Source organism: Poeciliopsis prolifica, unplaced genomic scaffold, assembly GCF_027474105.1.
Source record: "Poeciliopsis prolifica strain line A6 unplaced genomic scaffold, Auburn_PproV2 SCAFFOLD037, whole genome shotgun sequence".
Classification (NCBI taxonomy): Eukaryota; Metazoa; Chordata; class Actinopteri; order Cyprinodontiformes; family Poeciliidae; genus Poeciliopsis; species Poeciliopsis prolifica.
Window position 1 is genome coordinate 4,281,760 of NW_026562412.1, and position 17,923 is coordinate 4,299,682.

At 37.1% G+C, this 17,923-nt stretch overlaps 2 protein-coding genes and 1 long non-coding RNA gene across 4 annotated transcripts; 2 read left to right on the forward strand and 1 right to left on the reverse strand.

Moving 5' to 3' along the window:
• Positions 1–910: 910 nt before the first annotated feature.
• lrr1 (leucine rich repeat protein 1) lies at positions 911–7,696 on the reverse strand. The gene is made up of 5 exons (XM_055053328.1): positions 7,286–7,696; positions 6,263–6,361; positions 3,701–3,953; positions 2,362–2,836; positions 911–1,883 (listed from the first exon to the last, which is right to left on the reverse strand). Exons 1-5 carry the CDS (start codon positions 7,466–7,468, stop codon positions 1,628–1,630), a joined length of 1,266 nt encoding a protein of 421 aa, XP_054909303.1. The 5' UTR covers positions 7,469–7,696; the 3' UTR covers positions 911–1,627.
• Positions 4,045–4,932, forward strand: LOC129374739 (uncharacterized). Its single transcript, XR_008607538.1, has 3 exons — positions 4,045–4,203; positions 4,272–4,332; positions 4,398–4,932. It is a non-coding gene; the product is annotated as an uncharacterized LOC129374739 (long non-coding RNA).
• Positions 7,697–10,440: 2,744 nt separating the features above from the next.
• On the forward strand, positions 10,441–17,894 carry ywhaqb (tyrosine 3-monooxygenase/tryptophan 5-monooxygenase activation protein, theta polypeptide b). 2 transcript variants are annotated; one of them, XM_055053332.1, is made up of 6 exons: positions 10,441–10,531; positions 10,925–11,257; positions 15,230–15,353; positions 15,471–15,634; positions 15,714–15,809; positions 17,006–17,894. In XM_055053332.1, exons 2-6 carry the CDS (start codon positions 10,964–10,966, stop codon positions 17,075–17,077), a joined length of 750 nt encoding a protein of 249 aa, XP_054909307.1. In that variant the 5' UTR covers positions 10,441–10,531; positions 10,925–10,963; the 3' UTR covers positions 17,078–17,894. The 2 variants fall into 2 exon arrangements, with proteins under 2 accessions (XP_054909307.1, XP_054909305.1); XM_055053330.1 differs by having other exon boundaries at positions 10,444–10,531; positions 10,893–11,257.
• Positions 17,895–17,923: the final 29 nt, after the last annotated feature.

A 17,923-nucleotide genomic window follows, 5' to 3' on the forward strand; every position in this document is an offset into this window, starting at 1 on the left:
AGAGAGGCAAATTAAATGTAAATTATGTTAAACATTCTTTTACACAGGATCTCCTGTAGAGGTCAGCATTTCAGCGGTGCTGAAAGAGCTTCTGACTTACAGTCCCACAAAAAGAATGCACATGGTTGTTTGCAATGTTCCTGATTTTATAAGGATTCGTTTGTCTCACAATGTTCCAGATGTTCCAGAGTCACCCCAAAAACAGAACCAGATATAAACACTGATGTTTAGATACAGATGTTTTTCAGATACCCTCTAAATTGGGATGCAGTTATCACTGAATGCAACCTTTTAGTGAGGTCTTAAATGTTATGTATGTATAGATTGTTAGTTTTGGTTTCTTCCAGGGTGCGGATTTGTTTTATCTTTATGCTTCTTTCCATTTTTTTCCACACATTTATTCTTTTTCCATCTGTGTTCATTACATTTGAAATAAACCAAAAGTAATTTCTAGTGAAGTTTCATATGTATCAAGTGGAGGATCATGGGAAAAGCTGTCATAATTTTGGACCTCACTTTGACACCCAAACAATTCTGTTGGAAAGTAAATGTAAAAAAAAAGTTATCTTATTATAAACATTTCTTAAATGTTTAGTCTTTCTCAATATTTGTGTTAAGAAGAGACCTAAAACCCAGATTTTGTTGATCATGAAAGAAATTAATAAAACAGAAAATCATCCAAAAGGGTGAGTACTTTTTTAGGCAATGTATTCATCTTCTGCTATTAGACAAAAAGTGCAGGAGAAAAGCATAAATAGCTAAAAATAATATCTATAATATAATTTTATGGGACAAACTTTAGAAACTGAGTGACTAAATGGTTTATCATAAAACTTTAAAATTTTTATTCCCACATAATTACAATGTTAAAGAATGAGGCACACACATGTACCAATGAATACTTTTATTCTTTATGCACTTATAAAAATTTATGGACTTCACTAGAGATGCACCAACAAATCATCCAAATACTGGAAGTGACCAATTTCCCCTTGTTGGGCAGGTCAAATATGGAAAATTATGAAAGTTTTATCTAATTATTAAATGGATCAAAGCTTAGAAATTCCACCATTTTTCAGTCTTCACAGCATAAACTTTGAGGCACTTTTTGAGTTTGGTAAAAACCAGTAAAATGTCAACACTATATATATATAAAAAAAACCCGCAGAACATTTGTTTATGTGTAATTGACCTAAAAAAAGTAAAAATAATCAGTCAGGAAAAGCCTGACAGGTGCAGCTTTAATAATAGCCTCCTTGTTGGACCCTGATGTGCTGTGCTTATTTCTTTATTCCCTTGTCTCGAAGATGTAGGTCAGTGGAGGAACCTGAAGTCTGATATACGAGGAGGAGAAAAGGATCATGTTTGAGATTTTCACAGCAGTGCAATAGAAATGCACTGTTTTTAATAGGTAACAATACTCTAATAAAAGCGAGTATGTAGATAAAAAACCAGCTGAATAAAGCGCTGTTAAAAACAAACGAAAAAAAAAAAAGTCATCTAAAGCCATCCTCAGGAAGATTCTAGGTTGTAACTACCCCAGCCGCCTCCATATATTCTCTAAAATAAAGTAGCAAGGTATTTTGCAGCGTTTTGTGATGCTTTCGACCACTTAAGATGTTGTTCCTCATCTCAGGCCTCGCTGAAGACATCCGTCTAAAAACTCGGAGTAGCAGGAGAGGGAGCAGAAGTGCTGCTGCACCGGCGCGTCCGTGCCTCCCATGTCGTCCACCAACACGACCGTGTGAGACACTTGGTGCAGGTTCATGCTCACTGCCGTCTTGATGTGGAAGCTGACGCAGACGCGCCCGCACTCGCACATCTTGGCTGCTTCGAGTTGTTCGCACAAGTGGGCCGGGATGAGGTGAGGCCCGTACGGGATTCTGGGAGGGGAATCAAAGAGCAGATCGAGTCAAGTTGGTCTGTATAGCAAATCACAGTAACAAGGCAGATTAAAGTGCTTTACACCATAAAAACATAAAAAATGATGAGCAATAATTTTAAGCGGCTCCTGGGTGATGGGCAGTGACTGCTCATTTGTGACATTAAATGTCACAAATGACTTTTTTTTTTTTTAAACGGCTAATTTACCAGACACTAAAAAACAAACTTAATGCCAAAATAACAGCTGGGTGTTCTTTTTTAAACGTTTGGGCTGTTTTTAGAAGCAGATGAGACCCAAGCGGAAGTATAAAAATGTGAATTTTGTTTGATAGATTCCCATTAAGTTTAGATACATGAATTTTAGATTTTCTTAAGGATGCATATAACACTAAGTACAACGTTAAATGCACTTAGGTCCAACAACTTAGGAACAACATAGATGGAAGATCTAACAAAGTAACAGAGTTATGACCTAACCTGAGATCAGCTACAGCTCTGGATGCGATCTCCTGTAGCGGAAGGGGGAAGGTGAGATGCATGGTGTGGTCCAAAGGGTTGGGCTGGACAAACGGATTCCCAAACAAATCCAAGTTCTCCAGACTCAGCTTAAAGAAGTCTGCGGGCAGAACCGTCAGCTGGTTGTGAGCAGCGGACAGGAACCTCAGCTTCGAGAGCCGGCCGATTTGGAGCGGCAAACCCGCCAGTTTATTGTCGTCCAGCTTCAGGTTCATCAGTTCTCTGAGCTGACAGAAGCGGGAAGGGAGGGACTGCAGCCGGTTCTGGCTGAGGTCCAGCACCTGCAGGGTCTGCTGCAGCGTGGACAAGCACAGGGCTTCGCTAAAGGCCTCCAGGTGGTTGTTGTGGAGGATGAGTTCAGAGAGGCAGCCGAGGTCGCCGATGGTGGCAGGGAGCTTCTTGATGTGGTTGTTGCTCAGATCCAGCCTGCGGAGAGCTAAAGTCATATTCAATAAATTAGAATATGGGTTCAGATGAAGCCTGTTTGTCAAATTAAAAGTACTTTTTCAAAACAACATTTAAGCGGGTATTCAATACACTTTTCATAAAGACCATACAGTAAAATTCAAGAACATTTCAAGCATTTTCACAGTAATTTTAATAACACCACTGCTTGAAGATGAAAAAAAATACAAAAGTACTAAAAAATGACAACTTCAATTCACTATTATACAGCGTCATTTATTAGTGTTATTGTTATTATTATGTATTCTACATTCTACAGTAAGAAAAACAAAAATATTTTGTTGTGAGAACAAAACACTAATTTAACAAACAATAATCATTTTATTAAAATTCAAAGTAAATTTACCTTAATTTCAATACATAGATCAATAAGTTATTTGCCATTCAGATTAATATATTCAAAAAATTAAATAAAAATGTTCTTGTCAAGTTTTCTGTCATTTGACAAATAGCATTAATTTTAGTAACTCTAACCAACCTAAAGTCAAAAGTTTGATCTGATTTAACTTCAGATAGTGAGAAAACAAATATTTATGTGTCTTTTTATTGTCTTTAAATATCTGGTTTCAACTATAAGTAATGCTTTCCAAATTTACGCATTTAGGCATTTGTATAATATTGAACATCCATATGAAAAGATGTTGAATATTTTTTTAATTTAAGATGTATTCTCTGAATACAGAGAACGTTATGGTATTAAAAGTTTAATAGTAAGTTTTAATTAATAAATTTGTCCACAACCAGTAAGTTAGTGGGTATTCGTGATTTTGGTGTGGGCTGCAACGAAAATGATTAAAAACAAAAATGAGCTTCAGCTAACAAATGACAGATGCACCTTTGAGAGACAGCATGCGCATGTCCACTCGGGACAGTTTGCAGTAGGACACCTGCAGCTGCTCCAGAGAATACGGGAAGTTGGAGGTGAGCGGGTAATCCTTCTTGGACATGACTGAGAGCTTTTTCTTTGGCTGCTCCACATCTCTGGCTCGAACCGGAGTAAGCGTGGACAGAGGAAGGCTGCTCGTGTCGCTCCCTCGGTCGGCCAAGCGCGCTGCTGACAGGAAGTTCTTCAAACTGTTTGGATCGGCCTGAAATGAAATATGAACGAGATACAAGCGTGTCAGGATATGGGTCAAAAGACACATAAAGGATGTGTGGCAGTATGCCCTGGAGGTTTTGAACGCACCACACAAGTGCTGGCATTTAATTGGTTGTGGCGCTGTTTGTATATAAGGGGCCCTCCCTCACCTGGTCAATATGTGTTTCCGGTTTAGACCTCTGTTGCTGTGCAGCGCCAGTAGCACACTCAGGTGTGCACGTTGATCGCTCCTTCTTCTGGTAAGAGGCCGCTCCTATACTTGCTGTTTGTTAGCCTAGCCTTCGCTTAGCTTTAACTGTACACCTAGGTGGCCTGTGTAAATTGCCTGATCCTCCTCCCAGCCAGAGGCACTACACATAGAGCTTGTGGTAAGTGAAAAGCTCATTACCTGCATGCTTTTAGATTTGTGGTTTAACACTTATGTTTGCTATAGACGCTGCTGTTTGTCCTTGGCCGGCTGTTTGCCTGTTGCCCTGTGGTTCCTGGTTGATGTCAGCTGTTATTTTGGTTGTCCGTCGGCAGTCCATTTGTCGCTCTGGTTGCTGGCTCTCTGCCAGCCGTCGTGGTCAGCGTGAACCTGACTCCTGCCCTTTGTCCAGCTTGGCTGGTTCGGACTGGCGACCAGCTTGGACGGACTCTGCTGCCGCTCTTGAGTGGCGTCTGTGGCGTGGCATCCCAGGACGAATTCTTAATTGACAATTGCTGCTGATTGATTGTTGACTGAACGACAATTATGAAATGACTCATGTAATTTGAATGTCTTTTATCTTGACAGGAAAGGCCAGTTCGTGGTGTTGGTGGTGGACTTTCCGGGTGGTGGTACTCTTTTGATTTGCTGCACAATTTTCTTTAGTTTTGTTGTTTTGTTTGCTGTGTTTCTTTTATTTAGGTCACTACCCTGAACTGCACTGCCACCCTTGACTTGAGCCGTCACTGTTATTTATTTAATGTGAGTGGTTTTAACTTGGTGTATTTTATTGATTAGCATGAACTGATGTAATAAATAAAATTATGAAATTAGTGAGATTGTCTCAAGCCTCATATGTAGCGGCCTGTGTGCCTTGAAGATAACTTTTTGGGGATAAATTATTACAATTTTGTCTTAAAAATAGTTCTATTGAACCACACCGGTCCCACACAGATGTATTCCTGTGATGTTGGTTGTGTTTGACCAAATTCCTTAAATTAAATGGCCTGATTTTGTTGGACAGTAATAACCTGACCCAGTTCTTTTAATATTATCTCCACGCTGCTTGGAATAAAGTAGGAAATGTGTGGCAGAAGATCATTCTTAACATTTTGACTGAGTAAAGTATGATGGCGATAGTAGGTAGGAAAAAAAGAATAAATTTCCACCAAAAAATCTCAGATATTGTTAGATTAATCTCAGAAATGTTCTAGAAAAAAAAAACAAGGACATTTCTGAGTTTGAAAAGTAACATTTATATTGTGAAATGTTCAAGTTTTTCCACAAATTTTCAGTTTTCTCTAGCAAATTTTTTGAGAAAATTTTAGATAATCTAGAATATTTTGAGTTTTTTCTCACAAATATTTGACTTTTTAAACTCAGAAATATTTGTGTTTTTTCAGAAAATTTCCCAGATTTTTCTGGAAGATGTGTAATCCTTTTTTCTATCTAAAATAGCCCCAACAATGTCATAGTAAAGCAATTAAGCTCCAAAAACACATGGAGGAAAATCTGCACAGTGGTATGAATATTACATCTTACATACATAGTTTTCCATTGATGTTTATTTACCATACAAAAAGAAAAATGTCTGACTGTCAGGTTCTTTGCAATAGTTCTGAATTTAGCAGAACATTAAGGATTAATCCCCATTTACTAAACTCAAAAACAATATTTGGAGCACATGCTTTTGGTTGATGTGCTTACAGACAGAAAATGGCAGCAAATTTTAGTTTGATGCCTTTAATAGTTCTGAATAAAAGTGAGACATTTTAGCTTGAGAGTGGATTAAGGGAAAGGCTTATGATTGGTGCATCTTTCTCTCACCAGAAGCCAAATTCGTAATACTGGTTATTTATCTGTTCTTTTTGGAGTCTGTTTATGCTGGATACTTTTGTACATATTTTTGGGGGTTGAGGTGTTGCATTTTTGCACAATTATTCTCTCTGGTTTTGGATGCCTTGCACATATAAAGAAGTTTTGTCCTTTCTTTTTTACTTTTGGACAGTTATTATGATGCAAAAAAAAAATAAATAGAAAAGCCTTATTCCAGGGTAAAAATAATTGAACAAAAAAAGATTGCCACAAGAAGCACTTTCTTAGCGTTATACCTTGCTCAGACAAACGTCAACAGCTGGTTCCTTTAGCCTCACAGTTGCTTTGCCCTCGTCCACAAACCAAGTGAAGAACTTCTCTATGTTGTCTCTCAGCTGAAAGAGAAATTGCAAAACATCCGTATGACAGACAACAGAACAAAGCCTCATAATTACATCAACAATCAATCACTTCTTGAACAGGTGTTGAATTTAAGTCAAACAAATTGAGACATGTTTCGCCCATTTCAATCTTCAGCTCAGGGGTTTATGGAGCCATGAATAAAGAATATAACATTTAAATCCTAGTTATAGAATTTGGAATATTAATAATTAATCAAGGGTGTAAAACGTGTGGCGCAGGGGCAATTAGTGGTCCTTGAAATGATTTTGATCTGCACCCAAAGCACACGTCAAGAAACCGTAAAAATGTGCCCAACAAACTAGGAAACAGTAAGAAACCACAACTGCCCACAATTATATACAAATAGGTTTGATAACTATACACTTATCCTGACTTAAAACAGGATAAATTTTGCCTTATTTAACGTCAGATTGTGGTGAGTAAACTCTTCTTTTTAATGCAAGGTATGCAAATATTTGATTTCAATTCAAGAATATGCAACATTTTCCATTAGGATAGAAAATAACCTTCCAATGGATACAAAAAGCTTTAAAGTTAAAGTAACTGGCAGACGTTGATAAAAAGAAGTGTGACTTTTATTGATACTCTCATCGAACAAACAGTGGAGAAAACAGTAAATGTAATTTTGGGGGATTTTGAACTTCAATAGGAATTTATCCTGACAATAACAAATCACAATTCTTGTAAGAAATGTATCACGATAATAAACGATACGGTACATACAGATATCGTTTTACTGACTGACATAAAACAGGAAAGGTTTTGTCATTTCATGCCAGATTGTGAGAAACACAACCTGATTTCAACTGACGAATATTTGAAATGTTCCATTATGGGATGCTAGTGATGAGGACTGTCAGAACACTCTGTACCCTGCGAAAGGAACAACCACTGACCTTATATTTTGATCCAGTTCTGTCTTTGGCCGTGCAGATCATCATGTAGACGTTACTGCGCTGACTCGACTTGTCCAAATGCTTCCCGATGGAGACCACCGCTCTCACGCCCTTTCCCCTACTTTTCATCCCGAACGACGGGAGCATCCGGTTCACCACCTCCACATCGCACTGCAGTTTCATGGCTCCTGGAGGCAGAGGGCAAGCCGAGCATGGAGGGCTACCAGAGGAAAACTTCCGCCAAGAAATAATAACAATAAACAAAAAGAGATAAAAGTCTAGCTAACAACAAACATCCGATCTGCTAACAGCTAGCAGCAATGGCGACGCGCTTCATCTGTGAAAGGATCGACCAGAACCTCCCGAACAGCTGTTTTAGGTTCGGGATTGTTCTCGCCTGTCAGCTGGATAGCAGCGGTTTTAGCATAATCCCGCGCGAGGGAAGTGACGTCAGAGAGGCTCGTTCAGTTCGTCGGATAGGCGCGTTGGGCAGGAACGCCACAAGAGGGAGCCAGAGAGGCATCAGGGCGTACTCGTTGCAAATGTTTTTTGTTTTTTTTTTGTTTACAAATTAAAATCTGAAAAGTGTGGTGTGGTTTTGAATTAAGCCCATTTACTCTGATAACCGCAAGACAAAACAGAGTTCAACTAGTTATCTTCAGAGGTGATGTGCTCCACTAATATATACACTAATATAAAACCAAATGTCAGTTTCTCAGATTTTTTTGAAAAACACAGTTTTATTAGTTTAACCAACAAAAGAATATAGAATTGTACATCATACTGTTACATCACATTGCATAAGAGGAGAAGAAAAAGAATAAAATAACGAAGGGGAAAACTTCTGCTGTACTATGTTGTGTACATATATTACATATATTACATATATTGTGCACATATTTATACAAATTTAATGTCTGACAACAAGATAGTCAGAGCTGGCAGATATGTTGACAAAACAAAACATACTATAATGGAGGTGGATGTTCACTGGTCAAGACTTTCTCTCATTTCACTCTTTATAGTTGCATGTTTCAATTAAATTTTTGTTTTTGTTTTATTCTATCTAGTTCTAACTCAGCAACCTTTATGGTCAAAAGAGTAATTTTTGTTCTTAGTTCAGCTAAATACATAAAAAAGACAACGTATGTTATATGTTTAAAATGTCTACAGTATTAGAAAATGCATTATTTTCAGCTGAACCACTATAATGTTTCTATTTCTCTTTATGCAAAAGGGCTTTGATGCGTTTTACTTCAATCAGAGGGAAATGATGTAGAGGAAGAATATTTTTGAACATAATTACAAGAACAATGGATGCATGCAAGTATTAGTGGTACTTGTCATGACATTTCATTGTGGAAAAGCTAAACTATTTGTAAAAATACATCTTTCTGATGTCTATTTTTAAAAACAGTTGGTTTTTCATCATGTTTAGCCAAAGTTACTGGAAGATCCAGAGACATCTGCAGCAATCATTTTAAGTACAGTTGCGTTATAAACTGTTTTGTGTGTCTAGGTAAAAACAAACAAACATCTAAGCTACTTGAAATGTTTTGCACGTTATTTCGGCCTTTTATGAGGAAGTCTTGGTTTCTGGCGCAGGTTTTTAAACGCCCCACTCTTAATATGGAGGAGGCGTTGACGTGTCATTTTTACTCTGATATCCATTTATTGCAGCGTGTTTGAGCAGGGAAGAGGCTCACCATGGCAATACGATGACGTCTCCGTACGTTGCTCTGATTGGTGGAAACCCCGCGGTCCTCATTCTCTGCAGAATTGCGGTTCATAGACATTTGACAAATAGATGCCGCAGTACGGGACGCCGCATGACCGTCCATACGGAGCCATTTCCAGTACATAAGAAAGAACATTACCTATAAAGTTCATTTATTACAGCAATTCAATTCACCACTTAAACATGTTCCATACATTAATTTCATACATGCTGATATTCTCAAGCCTGCATTTCAAATAATTATGATTTTTTTGTGTGCTTACAGCTAATAAAATACATGCAAAATAAAAATATCACATAAGACCAATAAAAAACTTGTAGTTATGAAGGTTGTTTTCAAAAAGTAGTTTTGATCTAATAAGAATCGGAAGTCATATTCTAATTGTTATTATATATTATTTTACTTACCTTGAGAAATTACCAAATGTAACTGAATTAAGTTAAGAGCTTAAGTGTTTTTAAAGGTCATTTAAATTCACTCTAAACATACGGCTTAATGTTTGAAGTCTTAGTATTTGCAGATATTCAATTTGTCTCAGTCCCTCACCTTCATAGATGGAACAATTTGCTTCATAAAACCCAATCTTTACTGATAAATAACATGTCCTGAACTTAATCAGAATACTAAGCTTGTTCCTACAATAAGAGTAATCAGGTATGTAACATTAAGCATTTTATGTACTCAAAAGAGCACTGGGAGATGAGCCAGCATTAACTAACAGCATGTTCACCAACCTACTGTTTAGAGTTTATTAAAAATGATTTAAAGGTACATGTAGGTCTTTTTTTTTTTTGGAATCTTACAATTCTAGAAAACCACAAGAAACCCTAATAACAGAAATATATAATGCAGACAACTGATGTGTTTTAGTGTTTGGTCCATAGAATTGTATCAACAAATAAATAAACGGTTTAATTTAAAAAGAAGAGCAAAAAGTGAATGTCTCACAGCTTTTTTCAATTAAACTCTCAGCATCTGGCTGTTACCAAGCACTACTGCAGGTTTTTCACGATGATGTCAATGTTTAAAATGCAACCCCGAAAAAAGAAAACCATAAAAACATGCCATATATCTCTATTGGGAAGGTAAGTAAGTTAAGTGTTTAGTTTAACCAGAGACACAAATTCCCAGGAAGACTTAAAGGTTTGCTTTGAGAACTTTACCACTCACAACATGGCTGACACTCTGACATATAATAATTCCTTCGGGGCAACGAAGCTAAGGCACCGTCTGCTCTGCAATATCTATGCTCTGGTCATGATTCCGCCTACAAACAAAGACCCGCCTACTTCCCCCGCGCTAAGGAACGATTGGCTCAAATCAACAACTGTCTCTGTCAATCAAACCAACCCCGCTTTCTGATTGGAGGATTAGAATCCAGATGAGCCTCCTTCTTTTTTAGCACAATCAGTTCGGGGCTTTTTTTTTTCGGCTACTACGGTTTTGTGCTTGTTTGACCAATCCTTCAGCTCGGATCAGTTCGGGAAGCGAATTTGGACTCGATTCGGTGAGAAACCGCGTATTATACGTTTTATTCTCATTTATTGGCCTACCGTCGGGTTAATAAAGCATTGGTCTTTTCAGAGATTGAATTAACGAGCAGCTGACATGATATTTAAAAAGGAAAGGAGTGGCTGATGGAGCTAACGTTAGCCGCCGCAGACAGATTTAGCCTCTGCTTATCGATCTGTCAGCTAGCACACTGATTTATATACAGATGATTATGATTATTATGGTGATTATGATTAAAGTGAAGCTAAACCGATTGGGTTTATTTGCTTATCATTGATTTATGCCCTTTACATAATAGATTTGCGTTTTAATTTTACATAACATCCCTCTGTAAGATGATTAAATGTAATTTACAGCTTGTGTAGAATAATTCCTGGTCCACCTCCAGCGGGATTTCTTCATCTTAAGAGCCCCTGAACATCACATCATGGACAGGACGGATCTGATCCAGAAGGCCAAGCTGGCGGAGCAGGCTGAGCGCTATGACGACATGGCAGACTGCATGAGGGAGGTGACGGAGATGGGAGGCGAGCTGTCAAACGAGGAACGGAACCTGCTCTCTGTCGCTTACAAAAACGTGGTCGGGGCGCGGCGGTCCGCCTGGAGGGTGATGTCCAGCATCGGCATGAAGACGGAGAGCAGCGAGAAGAAGCAGCAGATGGTCAAGGAGTACCGGGAAAAGGTGGAGAAGGAGCTGGAAGACATTTGCAACAATGTTTTGGTGAGTGCTGCAAAAATTTTTTTTTTACATATATATAAAAACTGTCACTATGTCCTGACAGTATGGTATGTGACAGAAAATCAAGTTCCTCTGCTTTCCCCAGTGCTCACTAGAAACAAACCTATCAGAGATAGGAGGCGGGTCTTAGCGCCGACAATCATTCTTGTGTGCACTCGCTAATTTCTTCCTAATAGGAGAGCCTGCTGTGAATGCTAGGCTAGTTAGCATAGCCACCAATGATAGCAGATAAGATTTTCATTAAACATAGAGATATGTTTAAAACGTTTATTGGAAACAAAACCTTTAAGCAACACTGCCTTTCCCCAGAGCTTGTACAAACCAACCTATCAGAGCTAGAGGCGTGTCTTAGCGCTGTCAGTCACTCTCATGTGAGACTGCTCATTTCTTCCTGATAGGGCAGTTTGTCAAGAATGCTACGTTACTTAGCATGGCCACCAATAAACGGTTTTATCCTAACCATGAGTTGTTTCTCCACTAATAGTATATTGAACAGTGAGTACACTAAGATTAATTGACAGCGCTAAGACCCTCCTCCTGGCTGTGATTGGTTGTTTTTAATTGGAAGTGGTGCATTTCTCCAGACGGCAATAACAGAGCAGGAAGGAGGAGCAGGAGATGTATCTTTTCAAACTGTCACAAAATGGTGACAGTTTTAATAAGTATGTAAAAAAAAAAAAAAGAAATTAAGTAAAAGTTCCATTCTGCAGCTTTAAGTATCTCAGAAATTTTAAATAAGAATAATGAAAAAAGAAATGTGCTTCTCCGTTTGTTTTTCTGGGCAACAGAATCTCTTCAGTCAGAGGCTTCTTCAGATTCACTGTAATACTGACTGCTACAGGAGATCCTTCCTGAATACAGCTCTTAGCATCACCAGTTTTTTTGAAAAATCTAGAATAAAATTACTTACACCTTTGAGATGAATAAACCATTTCTGAATTTGAATTGAATGATATTGTTTGCACTAGCATGGAGAAGATGGCAGACAGCTGGAGCTTATATAAAACTAGATCTACACAATATTCAAAAGTTTTTTGTATTTTGGGTTTTCATAAGACTAAATCAGCATGAATAGACTTGATACTTAAAATCTACCAGAGTTTAATGTTCTTTGAATTTTGTAAATAACCTATCGATTATATTAAAATCAACTGGTACTTTATACAGACAGTTCATTATAGATACCACTGAGTACATGGTTGAATAAAATGAAGAGGCAGTAACCATAACTAATCCACTTTTTTTTTTAGTTTTGTGAAAAATCATTTAAAGATTCAAATTCAAAAATACTTTTATTTATGCCAAAGTAAAATTAAATCAATTCTCCTGTCTTAATGAGCTATTCCCTGTTGCTATAGTTAAAAATGTGTGAAAGTATGAAAAATATTGCCTAAAATCACACTTGTTGTCCAAATAAATAGCAATTTTGCCCCGAGAAAGTTATAACAAAGAAAAAAATCTCAATGAAAGTACAGAACTACTCCAATATGCTGACACTCAGTTCTAGAAAACCTTTGCTTTAAAACATAATCTTATAATTTCTTTATTTTTGTTGGGTTAAACATACAACATATGTCGATTAACCTGTAGCTCATTTTTTGTGTCCTTCTGAAAACTATAAACAATTACCATCCTAGTAATGAAGTCCTGTTTTTAAAGTTAAATAGTATTGAGTGTTTCCTGTGACTTTTCCCCTGTTGTAAAAATAAAGTGTGTGAATCCGGACAGGATGAAGAAGCACTACAGAGTCCTTCCCTCTCCCGTTCTGCCTGTTGGGAATCTGGATTTAGAACAATGAACCTTTTTTTTTTTTTGGGTGTGAACTGACAATAGGTTGTGGTACCGAGTCAGCAAGGTGTGTCAGAATACACTGAGTGAATTGAACACACACACACACACACACACACACACACACACACACACACACACACACACACACACACACACACACACACACACACACACACAGGAAGTGTAAGACACTCTGGGCCCCATCTGGCACACACAAGCCTCTTGTGGTCGCCCCATTGCAAGAATTCGCATGTAGAAATGAGTCAGAGTAGTTTCATACGTCGCACAAAGCAGCGTCCTTCTGAAACCTTCATTTCAAGATTTAGCTTCAATGGATCACCAGATGACGCATATTTACTTCGGGTGGATTTAAAAAGCCCAGACTTTATATTATTCCTGATGTCAGAGTTCGATTACTCTAGTAATTTTTTTGGGTGGAGGGACCCCAAAAAACTTTTACTTTTTACTATTATTTGTGTAATTTTATTATGAAGTATTTCTACTCTTAACTTGAGGTAAATTTTTGTGTTTTCTATCTACTGAATGAAAAACAAACATGTTTTAACCACAAATTCACCAGACACAGACACACACCTGCAGTTTCTGATCAATTTCATGCATTTTTTATTGAAAGATTTTTTTTATTCTCATTTGTTACTTATATGAATTATTATTTTGGTCCTTAAAATGCCAAAATTTCCACTTAACGTCATCCTTAAAATGTCTTAAATTCACCAAAATTTAAATCTATGGTCTTTATATTAACTTCTTGGCAGCACTATTTAGTTTTGTACATTCAAAAGCAAGAAACTGGAAATTATGTTCACACTTAAATACTGTCTTGCCTTTTTATAAAAAGATTTTAACCTGCTAGAACTATACTATAAAAAAACAGGATGTTTCGTTTTTATTTTTGTTATTTGACTCTCACCTTTCTAAAATTGAACTATGGCATCTAATAAAGGGATCAAACGTTCAGGGTGGAACCGTGTAGAGACATAAATAGTTTGGAAAACAACACAGTGGTCAATTAACAGAGTTTGAGGGGAATTTGGATTATTGTGAAACCTGGAGTGTCCCGACACTTGACTCTGAAACGCTCTGACTTGGATTTGAACCAAAGACCTTCCTGCTGTGAAGCAACAGCGTCAAACTGCTCCGTAATGCAGCCTTGTTTTCTTCACATGCACAGCTGCATACCAAACATACCTGGATATTAACATGAGTTACATGTCTAGTGTTGCATGTCATGCTCATGCCGTGCTGCAGCTGTCCTAATAACAAATGTGCTGTTAATTTGGTGTTGAAAATGTGTTTAGTAACTACAGAGTTAACTGAAATTTTCTTGTTTTATGTAAACTCTACCTCTTTGTTCTAATTAATGCCTGAAAATCCTTTCATAAATAATTTTACATTTCTAAAACTGTAAAAAAGGATCAAATTTACTCTGTTGTCGCATTTTGTAAATCAGCTGTTTGATCTTCCCAAATCGACTGATTTTTCTTTTTTGTTGAAGCTATTTAACCTCTGCGTTAGAAACATCTTCAAGGAAACGCTTGCAAAAATGATGCCATTTCAGGAAGTGATTTAGTCCTCATGTGATTTGCGATTTTCTACCTAAACAGCATATTTCACTATTTAAAGCCTTAAGTTTGACATTAGCTGCTCTCGAGGAGTCTCTTAAAGCTGCGGTACAGTTTTTGTTTTTGCAGATTCAGCATTTTTTCTGTAGTAGCCAATCGTCGGATTTCCCTGGCAAGTTTAGAGTTTGACTTTCACAATTCAACATTGACTTAAATTTGATTTGACAGATTAGAGACACACAAAATCATGTAACATGATGCAGCTTTGAACATGGATTTTCTTAAAGTGGAAAATGTAAGATGCGCCACAAAGTTGCTTTTATTTTAATTGAATGTTAAATATGGCCTTTACTGAAAAACACAGTTGGGTTCAACTGTATGTTAAGCTAAATAAATAAAAAATGAATCAAATCCTGCTCTTGTTGCTGAAAATGCAAATTAAATCAAATCTTGACAAAGTCGGTCAACATTTAGGACTTTCGGTTCAGTTTTTTTGTAATTTTTTTCAAACCTGCAAGACCCTTTTTATGTTTTGCATTGATAATTAATTATTTACAGATTGTTTCTATCTGTCTTGCAGAAACTGCTGGATAATTATTTAATCGCCAACTCCAAAAACCCAGAGAGCAAAGTCTTCTATCTAAAGATGAAGGGAGACTATTACAGATACCTGGCAGAAGTTGCCTCTGGAGACAACAAATCAAGTAAAACCACAACATTTCTTTAATCTCAGTAATTCGTTTTATTTTAATCTGCTACTAAAAAGTTATTTACCAAGTTGCATAACAGTTGATGTTTTTAATCTTTTTGGTTTGTTTTAGAAACTATTGAAAACTCACAGCAAGCGTACCAGTCTGCGTTTGACATCAGCAAGACTGAGATGGAGCCCACACACCCCATCCGCCTGGGACTGGCCCTCAACTTCTCAGTCTTCTTCTACGAGATCCTGAACTCCCCAGATAAGGCCTGTGAGCTGGCCAAGAAGGTCGGCACGCTTCCCCGCCACCGCTGTCTCTCCGCTACGTCAGAATGAAACTCTTGAACATGCATCTTTTCTTTTCCAGGCGTTTGATGACGCTATTGCAGAGCTGGACCAGCTTCATGAAGAGTCCTACAAGGACAGCACCCTCATCATGCAGCTGCTCAGAGACAACCTGACAGTAAGCTCTGCGTTCAAATGAACTGCTATCCTACCATTTAATTACATTGAGGTGTCTAGAACGACCAAAAAATATAGAAATTTAGAGATTAATCTCAGAAATTTCCTAGAAAAAACAAGGACAATTCTGAGTTTGAAAAGTTAAAAATTTGCTTGTGGAAAATTAGTGATTTTGAGATTAATCTAAAAAACATTTCTGGAAAAAACATAAAAATGTCTTAGTTTGGAAAGTTTAACTTTTGCTGGGACATTGATTTCTAACAAAAAACAAAAAATTACTCAATTCAAGGAATAGATTTGTATTATATCCTGGATATGTCTGTGTGTGCTAGACTTTTTTTTCCTTCCACTGAACCTTCCATCAATATGATTGGATACAGAAATGTACCAATTTGTGGTCATCATTATAAAAATTAATAAAGAAAATGCTTTAGTGAGTAGTGAATCTAAATTAGGAATTTCACCTTTTGAATTAAGTGACTGACATGTCAATGATATTCCAGTTTATTTTGGGTTATTTTGGACTTATTGGTTAAATAAGTGACATACAGCAGTTTCTGCTTTGTGTTAAAGTCACATGTGAGGTTTTCCTTCCGGTTTCACTTCCATCTTTTTATTTCCTCGTGCTTTAATTCACTGTTTTTATCTGCCAGTCATCAATGGCTAGAAAATCATTTTCTGGAAGTCCTTTGGTGGGTTATCTGTAACAACACACTGCAAAACCACCAATCTTACCAAGTATTTTGGTCTAGTTTCTACTGCAATTATATTTCCTCTAGATGCTAAGAAAAAATTGACTTATTTCAACTAAACTAACTTTTTAGCTAAATATATGAGCTTGTTTTAAGTCAATAATTCCTTAATGATTTTTTAAAGTAATAGTTCCACTGCCAGATTTGTTTATTTTGAACAATTTTCTTGTTTTTTCAGTGGAATTTGCACTTTTACATCAATCTTAAGAACTTATTAGCTTAAAACAAGTTTTTATGAAGCTGAAAAGTTACTTTTAAATTAGTTTTCCTATTTCAAATAAGTTGATTTTCTCTTTTCACAAAATACCTGGTAAGATTTTGTTTTTGCAGTTCAACAAACCTTAAAATCCTGAAAACACATGATTGCATTTGAAAATTCAAAAATAAGACACTTTCTGTTGTCCTGTTTAGTTTTTTGATGAGGTATTTTTTTGCGTCTCCACAGCTATGGACATCGGATAACGCTCCTGAGGAGGGCAACGCCGGAGAAGGAGAAGCCGGCGAGACGGAGAACTAGAGCATGCATGCCCCAGCTGTTGGGAAAACGACAGAAGTTATTTTAAAACAAATTTTACGAATAAATCAACTTTCCTCATGATATGCTCCATAACACTCCACTGCTACATTCCATTGCTAAAAAATGATCTCAAGCAAGCAAAATAAAGTCTTTCAGATTTGGAAACTTCCTTCCATTCCTGTAGTTTTTCTCTCGGCCTTCCCATCTTGTCCAGGTTCAGCTGTAGAAAAGTAAATAGGAATCTAATTTATGAGGCCCCAATCCCTGGAAAGTTGAAAACCCGATCATCTCATTGCATCGTTTTGCAGTTTTTCTACCAGATTACGTGGTACTGTTACTTTTGCTCTGGGTTTAATTTGAACTAAATGTAATTTTTTTTATTCTTCAGGGAAAAGCCGGTGCACTTTCACTTGCTGGCTAAAGATGTTTGAACACAGCCAAGTACTGCCCAGTGGTTTGAACATTCACTCCCTGCCAGTTCGGATCCCAGTGATGCGTTCACTGACGTCTGTTTGGGGTGAACTTACAGAAAACAATTAGTTTGTCAGTGGAGAGAAGCCATTCCTGCTCCTGCACTTCTCTTGAAATTTTACACTGGAATGGGAACAAATTTATTTTTAGCCACTCTACAGAAGTGACATTTGTTGGTCTGTTTGGTGATGTACCATGTTTTGTTTTTTGTTTTATTTTTCTGTTGAGATTTGGACCACTTTTTTGTTCTCTAATGAATTCAATTGGTAGTCCTTAAACGCCTTGTGGAACTGTTGAATCCTGATGCATCCACTATGTTGACATGAATAAAACATTTTATAAGCCACGCCAATGTTCGTTCTTCATTTATACTTT

What these genes read in the sequence shown, in the direction of transcription:
- lrr1 (XM_055053328.1), bottom strand. Translation starts at nt 7,468, where the DNA reads ATGAAACTGCAGTGCGATGTGGAGGTGGTGAACCGGATGCTCCCGTCG. An exon ending in GAACTGGATCAAAATATAAG is followed by an intron (nt 6,362 to 7,285) that starts GTCAGTGGTTGT and finishes TTTCTCTTTCAG; the next exon opens with CTGAGAGACAACATAGAGAA. An exon ending in TTGACGTTTGTCTGAGCAAG is followed by an intron (nt 3,954 to 6,262) that starts GTATAACGCTAA and finishes ATTTCATTTCAG; the next exon opens with GCCGATCCAAACAGTTTGAA.
- ywhaqb (XM_055053332.1), top strand. Translation starts at nt 10,964, where the DNA reads ATGGACAGGACGGATCTGATCCAGAAGGCCAAGCTGGCGGAGCAGGCT. An exon ending in ACATTTGCAACAATGTTTTG is followed by an intron (nt 11,258 to 15,229) that starts GTGAGTGCTGCA and finishes TCTGTCTTGCAG; the next exon opens with AAACTGCTGGATAATTATTT. An exon ending in CCTGTGAGCTGGCCAAGAAG is followed by an intron (nt 15,635 to 15,713) that starts GTCGGCACGCTT and finishes TTTCTTTTCCAG; the next exon opens with GCGTTTGATGACGCTATTGC.